Genomic DNA, 7,380 nt, shown 5'->3' on the forward strand with positions numbered 1-7,380 from the left:
AGGTTCTCATAGAGGTAGGGTGTGCGTGCGCTCATAGGGGTGAGTGTTTGTGCGTATATATGAGGATCTACGTTGTTTCGCAAAAAAAAGTTCTCCATCAATTTAAAAGTAGAAAACATGTTTTCCTTCGCAGTTCATCACTTGTGTAGCAAGTCTGCCATTCTGGTCAACAAGTATATCCGTATTTACTTTATTCCACCGCTTACCGGTTCACGCTTGCACTTTTTACTTAGTCTATGGTCTTGTCTCGCTCATTCTTTTCACAATAATCTAATAGAAACACTATAACACGGTGTGACACATGCAGGGTGGAGTGGTAAGACGTGGCTGCGTCCTACCTTATCTCTTCCCTGGTCAAATGGACTAAATTACATAGATGCTTAACACGAAAGCCATGTAATACCTCGTATTGATAGATGAACTGAACTGTGACACCAAGAAAAAAAAAATCAAAAGTCAAACCAAGACGCCGAAAAGAAGGAGAGCATGCCACTGGTTCAAAGAGCCACTCTCTGCCCAAAAGGCAACAATTTGCTTTGGTCAAAAGGGTAGAATCGTTGATATGGAGTATAGTTTTTTAACATAATTATATTACTCTCTTAGTTTTATGAAAATTGTCTTAGATTTGTTAAAATTAAATGTTTCTAGACACTAGCACGTAGATACATCTAAATCTGTATAAACCTTAGACAATGGAAGAAGAGGTACTAGGTTTATGCATGTCAGGAAATATGATGTTTCAAACGCAATTGCGTGATGAAACACAAGATTAGGCCGAAAAATAAATAAAATGAACAGTTGACTAAGACATTGCCCGCGCATATAACTTTGCTAGCTTTATAGCAAAGCCATCCTCGGACTCTGTTTAGATATGTACTACACACTAGAATATTTGTAAATATACATGGATCAATATAAAACGTAGGGATTGTGCTAGCTGCATATATGTACTCCTGTAGTTAGTTAATCACATGTCTTGGCAACAGTAGAAACATTGTAACTCTCAGATGAGTCGCATGCAAGCAAGCGGAAGCTATCGATCACTGTGTCAACTAATGGCGCCGGTAGCTAGCATCTCGGTAGCAGGTGCAGCGCTGGTGCTGGCGCTGGCGCTGGCGTTGGCGGTGGCGTTGCAGCTGTCGGCCTCGGCGGCGGCTGATATCGTGGTTCCTCCTCCGCCGCCGGACAACTGCACCCGCATCTGTGGCAAGGTGGCCGTGCCGTACCCGTTCGGCATGGGTTCCGGCTGCTACTGGCCGGGCTTCAACCTCACCTGCGTCAGCAGCAAGAGTGGCCCGCTGCTGATCGGCGACGGCACCCTCCAAGTCGACCACATCTGGCCACACAACTCCACCCTGCGCGTCATCCGCACCGGCGGCATGAAAATAGAGGACGAGGCCAACGGCATCGGCGGCAGCTTCGGCGGCGGGCTCAGGGACGGCGGTCCCTACACGCTGTCCGCCTACAACGAGCTGGTGGTGACCGGCTGCAACGTGGTGGCGACGCTCGTGGAGGGGCACACCAACCTCACGCGGAGCGGCTGCGCCTCCATCTGCACAACCGCCGCCGACCACATGGAGTATCCCGTCGGTCTCACGGTGTGCAGCTTCGGCAAAGGCTGCTGCAAGGCGGAGACCGACTTCTGGCGCTTGAGCTTCAACGCGCGGCTGAAATGGTTCGGGCAGAACCGCACGGTGGACGAGATGTGGGCGACCACGCGCGTGGTGGTGTCGGAGAAGGGGTGGTTCTATAAGCGCTTTATCTTGGAAGAAGAGACGCAGGTTCCGGTTCAGCTGGACTGGGCGGTCGAGGTCGCCGGAGATGAGCAGGGTGATGCACTCCGTCCCGGCGATACGTGCCCCTCTTACGTGACCCGCGACGTCTGCAAGAGCAGCAACAGCAACTGCAGGCCGGGGCCGGACGGAGGCTACAGTTGCCACTGTTACACGGGTCACGCCGGCAACCCGTACATCGCCGGCGACGGCGGATGCCAAGGTATGTAGATTGGATAATCGCCAATCGCCATAGGTACGCTTAAGTATAGTGCCTCTTCAGTTTATTTAAGCTCTAATTGGTCTAGATGTGGACGAGTGCGAGCAGCCAGAAGAACACGGCTGCTTCGGCGAGTGCACAAACACGGCAGGAACGTTCTACTGTCGGTGCCCTCGGGGAACTCAGGGCAACCACACCATACCCGGTGGTTGCATCAAGTCCGCCACAGGTGAGTACGCCTGCATGAATATGCATCTTCGAATGCTGTAAATATGCAATATGCTACCTGCCTTAAACATTGGCATTACCAATAACCATGGGTGCATACAGTTTCAGGTTTAACCATCGGAATTGGAGTTGGTAGTGCGGCAGGAGCTGTTCTTTTGGTTCTCATTGCATTCGTATTGACGCAAAAGATTAAACGTCGAAGAAAAGAAATGCTGAAGAGGAAGTTCTTCGAGCAAAATCGTGGCCGACTGTTGCAACAACTGGTATCTCAAAGAGCTGATATTGCAGAAAGAATGATCATATCCTTGGCGGAGCTGGAGAAGGCAACAAACAATTTCGACAAAACTCGGGAGCTTGGTGGCGGAGGGCATGGCATCGTCTACAAGGGGATTTTATCGGATCTCCATGTCGTCGCCATCAAGAAACCAAAGATGGTTGTTCAAAAGGAGATTGACGAGTTCATCAATGAGGTTGCTATCCTATCGCAAATCAATCATAGACATGTGGTAAAGCTCTATGGTTGTTGCCTTGAAACAGAAGTCCCGATGTTGGTCTATGAGTTCATATCCAATGGAACCCTTTCCGATCATCTGCATACCAGTGGACCAAAATCATTGCCATGGGACGATAGGTTGCGGATAGCAACCGAGACAGCCAAGTCACTTGCCTATCTTCACATGACTATATCAACACCAATTATTCATAGAGATATCAAGTCCACTAACATACTTTTGGATGATACTCTAGCAGCAAAGGTAGCAGACTTTGGAGCATCAAGGTACATTCCAGTGGATAAAACAGGCGTAACAACAATTGTACAAGACACAAGAGGATATTTGGACCCTATGTATCTCAGCACAGGGAGGCTAACGGAGAAAAGTGATGTTTACAGCTTTGGTGTCATGCTCCTAGAACTGTTAACTAGAAAGAAACCATTCTCATATTTTTCTTCTCAAGGTGGTGGCCTTGTTGGACATTTTGCTACCTTGTTTGTAGAAGGAAATTTGGCTCAGATACTAGATCCACAAGTTGTGGACTCGGAAAGCAAAGTAGTGGAAGAAGTGGCCAAGCTTGCATTGGCATGCGTAAACTTATCAGGAGAGGATCGTCCAACCATGAGAAATGTGGAGTTGACACTAGAAAGTCTTCAAGCATCAAAGATGCATGTTTTAGGAAATGCAGTGGTAAAGGCATCCGAGGAGGATGGTGCTGCAACGAGCTCCCAAACTTCTCCATCTCTTCCTCGGAATAGAAAAGAATCAAGCAGACAATACAGCATGGAAGAAGAGTTCGTGCTATCCGCAAAGTATCCTCGGTAGTATTATTTAAAAAATGAAATATGTAAGTAGAGTGGAAAAATAATGTAGCCGTCCTTTTTTGTTTATTTGGCTTATTTATATATAGGTATCATGTGTCCATAGCAATGCCGATATTACTTGTGCACTAGTGCCAGAGAAGAGTAGTTTCCTCTCGATGTAAGTCAGTGTGGTGTTGCATCCTAATCAGCTCGGTGCCGTTAGTTGTTACTCCAGGCTATGTGGCCTCCATGGCGAGCTGTACGCCTCGTCTGACCACAACAACATCGGAAGCATGCATTATATATCTTTTTATTTTGATGTATATAGTGTACGTGTCACGATTTCACCAATAACATGTACACGGTTTAAAATAATTGCCCTAAAAGTAGATGTATCTAGATATATACTAACTGTTTTCATAGCATTGACTTGGCCTGGTCGTCACTTCAGTATCAATAGTAAAGTGCCACGTACTAGCACCCGTAGCATATGGTAAAAAGGTAGGAGCTGAGGAGAAACACTTGAAACTCAAAAACAATCTCAGGTAACAAGATTGGGTTGACACCTACAGGTTGCCACAAATCTATAGTTGAGCAGAAAAACCATTGCAACATTAAAACAAAGTACATCTGCACATGTTGATTAAGGCCGGAGAGATCATACAATCTGTTCAAAATGGCAGCCATTGAACAAATTAGCCACTGCGAGAATGCATCCAGAGAACACAAAAAAGGTATAAGCTATTGGTGAAATCAACTCGTTTGTCAGTCCATCATCAAAGTACACAAAGACTCGTTGTAGAAGTACTAGTACCTTCTTCGAAGACGAGGCCGCTACTACTGCAGCGGCAACAACGGCACTCGCTGAGGTACGACCATTGACTACGTATGGGATTGAACTTAAAAGTTAACTCAATGCAACGTTAGCTGGTCTACTAAGGGAGGAGGAACTTTGTTGGAAGATCCAAAACCCAATTTTTGTTAGAAGGAGATTCGAATACGAGATACTTTCATAGTGTAGCCAATGGCAGACACAGAAAGAAACTCATTCACTCTCTAGTCCAGGAAGAGGGCGTGATTGAAGGTCATGAACAGCTAAAGTCCTATATTACATCGTATTATAAGGGTCTGTTTGGTGCCCCTGAGGAATCTGATATATCTATGGACGAGTCCAGGATTGATGATATACCTCAAGTGTCTCCATAGGAAAATGCGCTTCTGACTTCTCCCTACTCCGAGGAAGAGATTAGGAAAGCGGTTTTCCAAATGGAACGCAATAAGGCACCAGGATCGGATGGCTTTCCTGCGGAATTCTATCAAAGCTTCTGGGATATAATTAAGGTAGATTTAATGGAGCTCTTTAGTGAACTTCATAAGGGTCAACTGGATCTGTTTTGTATCAATTTTGGTGAGATCATTCTTTTACCAAAAGTGATGGACGCGGAACGGATTCAGAAATTTAGACCAATTTGTCTTCTAAATGTTTGCTTCAAGATTTTTACCAAAGTGGCGACTATTAGACTGAATTTGGTGGCTGATCATGTGGTGCTTCCATCTCAGACTGCTTTTATGCAAGGTAGATACATCCTAGATGGTGTTGTCACTTTGCATGAAACAATTCATGAGATGCACCGTAAAAAGTTGAATGGAGTAATACTCACACTAGTAGGAAAAGCCTCATCAGTGGCGCACGAAAAATTGATTCTGTGGCGCATGGTCGGTGCGCCACAGAATTCTCGCCACAAAAATAAGGTTTCTGTGGCGCACCTGCCCATGCGCCACAGAAAGTCTTATTTCTGTGGCGCACCAGGCGGCGGTGCGCCACAGAAACAGAAAGTCTTATTTCTGTGGCGCACCACCGCCGGTGCGCCATAGATTTGTTTTTAAAATTTCAAAAAAAGTGGCGGCCAGATCTAGATCTAGATCTAGATCTGGGGCCGCCGATTTTTTTTTAATTTTTCTGGAAGGTCGCCGGAGGTGGTTGGTTGCGTGGGTGGTGTGGGTTTGTGGGTGGAGGATGAGGCCGGCCGAAGGAGGTGGTGGTGGTGGTGGTGGTGGTGGAATAGGAGGAGGTGGAGGTGGTGGTGGAATAGGAGGAGGTGGAGGTGGAGGTGGAGGTGGAGGTGGAGGTGGTGGTAGAGGAGGAGGAGGTGGTGGTGGTGGTTGTCGCCGGAGGAGGAGGAGAAGGTGGTTGTTGTGGAGGAGGTGGTCGCCGGAGGAGGTGTTGGTCGTGGTCGCCGGTGGAGGTCGCCGGAGTTGGTCGCCGGTGGAGGTCGCCAGAGTTGGTCGCCGGTGGAGGTCGCCGGAGTTGGTCGCCGGTGGAGGTCGCCGGAGTTGGTCGCCGGTGGAGGAGAGGAGAGAGGAGAAGTGGAGAAGTGGAGGAGAGGAGAGAGGAGAGAGGAGGAGTGGAGAAGAAGAGGAGAAGTGGAGAAGTGGAGGGAGAGAAGAGGAAGAGAGGAGGAGAGGAGGAGAAGAGGAGAAGTGGAGAAGGGGAGAAGTGGAGAAGGGGAGAAATGGAGGAGAAGGAGAAGTGGGCGCCAGAAATTTCAAATTTGGACGTTAATTCTGTGGCGCACGGGCACTTGGTGCGCCACAGAATTTTTTTTTCTTTTTTTCTATTTTGCAGCAAAAAATCTTTAACTGGTCGTAACTTTTTACTCTTTTGGAATTTTGAGATTCTAAAAATTGTCCAACCGGGATTTATTTTTCGTGGGAACATTTTGATATATTATGCGTTTTTTTTCGAGTTCGTATGCAACCAGAAATCCAGTTTGATGATTTTCCCACGCAATTTTGCAAAAAAAGTCGAAATTATTGTTTGTTAATTCTCAGTGGTAAAAGATGACATAATACATAGGCATCTTGAAGGGATTTATTTTTTGAAATTTTTATCTATTTTTTTTATTTTTTACAGAGGTTAAAAAGGCGATCCAAGGGGGGGGGGGGGGGGGGGGAGTTGCATGGAAATCATGTGCGCCACAGAAATAAGGCTTTCTGTGGCGCACCATCCCACGTGCGCCACAGAAAGTCTTATTTCAGTGGCGCACCAGGAACAATGCGCCACAGAAAGTCTTAATTCAGTGGCGCACCAGGCCAGTGCGCCACTGAATGTCTTATTTCTGTGGCGCACGTGATCCTGTGCGCCACAGAAATAGTGAAACCAATGATTAGGGCTGGCCCCACCAAATTTCTGTGGCGCATGGATCCCTGGTGCGCCACAAAATTAAGCTATTTCTGTGGCGCACCGTGTATGGTGCGCCACAAAATAAGTTTCTGTGGCGCATTTTAAACGGTGCGCCACAGAACTAAGCTTCGCCTATAAGGGTTTTCCTACTAGTGTCTCAGGGATTCACCACTTCAGCCAACTAGGGGCGTGGACTTCGCCACTTCAGCCTACTAGGGGCGTGGACCTGAGCAGCCGTCCACCAATCAACCAATCCACCCAGGTGTTTCATTAGGGTTATTAATTTTAAAATTTTCAAACACTCACAACCAATAACGAAACAGCATTTGGCATTTGATGTTGCAAAGCAAAAATTAAGGCATCCTAGCAATGGGTTTAGGAGTATCTACACACTACTAGGGTTTGCTAAGCATAGCACAATAATTTACTTTTGAAAACAAAATCCTACCATGCATACTAGTTTCAAAACACTAATGCATAATTAAAACAGTAGGATTTGAATGTCACTTGCCTTTTTGGTAGTCGAAGCGCGTTCACTTCTCTTAATCAAAAGACGTGCCTCTCCGTACAAACTATAACATAGAATATAGCACAACATAAACACACCATCCAACAACAACATCAAAATCAAACAAGACAACAATCGTAAATCGCTCTATGGTACTAAGGTATGGCATGA

The 7,380-nt window shown here is 46.4% G+C and overlaps 1 protein-coding gene across 1 annotated transcript; it reads left to right on the forward strand.

Annotated features, from left to right (window-relative positions):
• Positions 1-1,000: 1,000 nt before the first annotated feature.
• LOC127303005 (wall-associated receptor kinase 3-like) lies at positions 1,001-3,753 on the forward strand. Its single transcript, XM_051333743.2, has 3 exons — positions 1,001-1,995; positions 2,081-2,221; positions 2,323-3,753. The coding sequence occupies exons 1-3, from the start codon at positions 1,008-1,010 to the stop codon at positions 3,537-3,539; spliced, it is 2,346 nt and encodes a 781-aa protein (XP_051189703.1). The 5' UTR covers positions 1,001-1,007; the 3' UTR covers positions 3,540-3,753.
• Positions 3,754-7,380: the final 3,627 nt, after the last annotated feature.

This window comes from Lolium perenne, unplaced genomic scaffold, assembly GCF_019359855.2.
Source record: "Lolium perenne isolate Kyuss_39 unplaced genomic scaffold, Kyuss_2.0 unplaced37, whole genome shotgun sequence".
Classification (NCBI taxonomy): domain Eukaryota; kingdom Viridiplantae; phylum Streptophyta; class Magnoliopsida; order Poales; family Poaceae; genus Lolium; species Lolium perenne.

Excerpts from the sequence above, each read along its gene's own strand:
- LOC127303005 (XM_051333743.2), top strand. The coding sequence starts at position 1,008 with ATGAGTCGCATGCAAGCAAGCGGAAGCTATCGATCACTGTGTCAACTA. Across the intron at positions 1,996-2,080 it reads CGGCGACGGCGGATGCCAAG|ATGTGGACGAGTGCGAGCAG; the intron begins GTATGTAGATTG and ends TAATTGGTCTAG. Across the intron at positions 2,222-2,322 it reads TTGCATCAAGTCCGCCACAG|TTTCAGGTTTAACCATCGGA; the intron begins GTGAGTACGCCT and ends GGGTGCATACAG.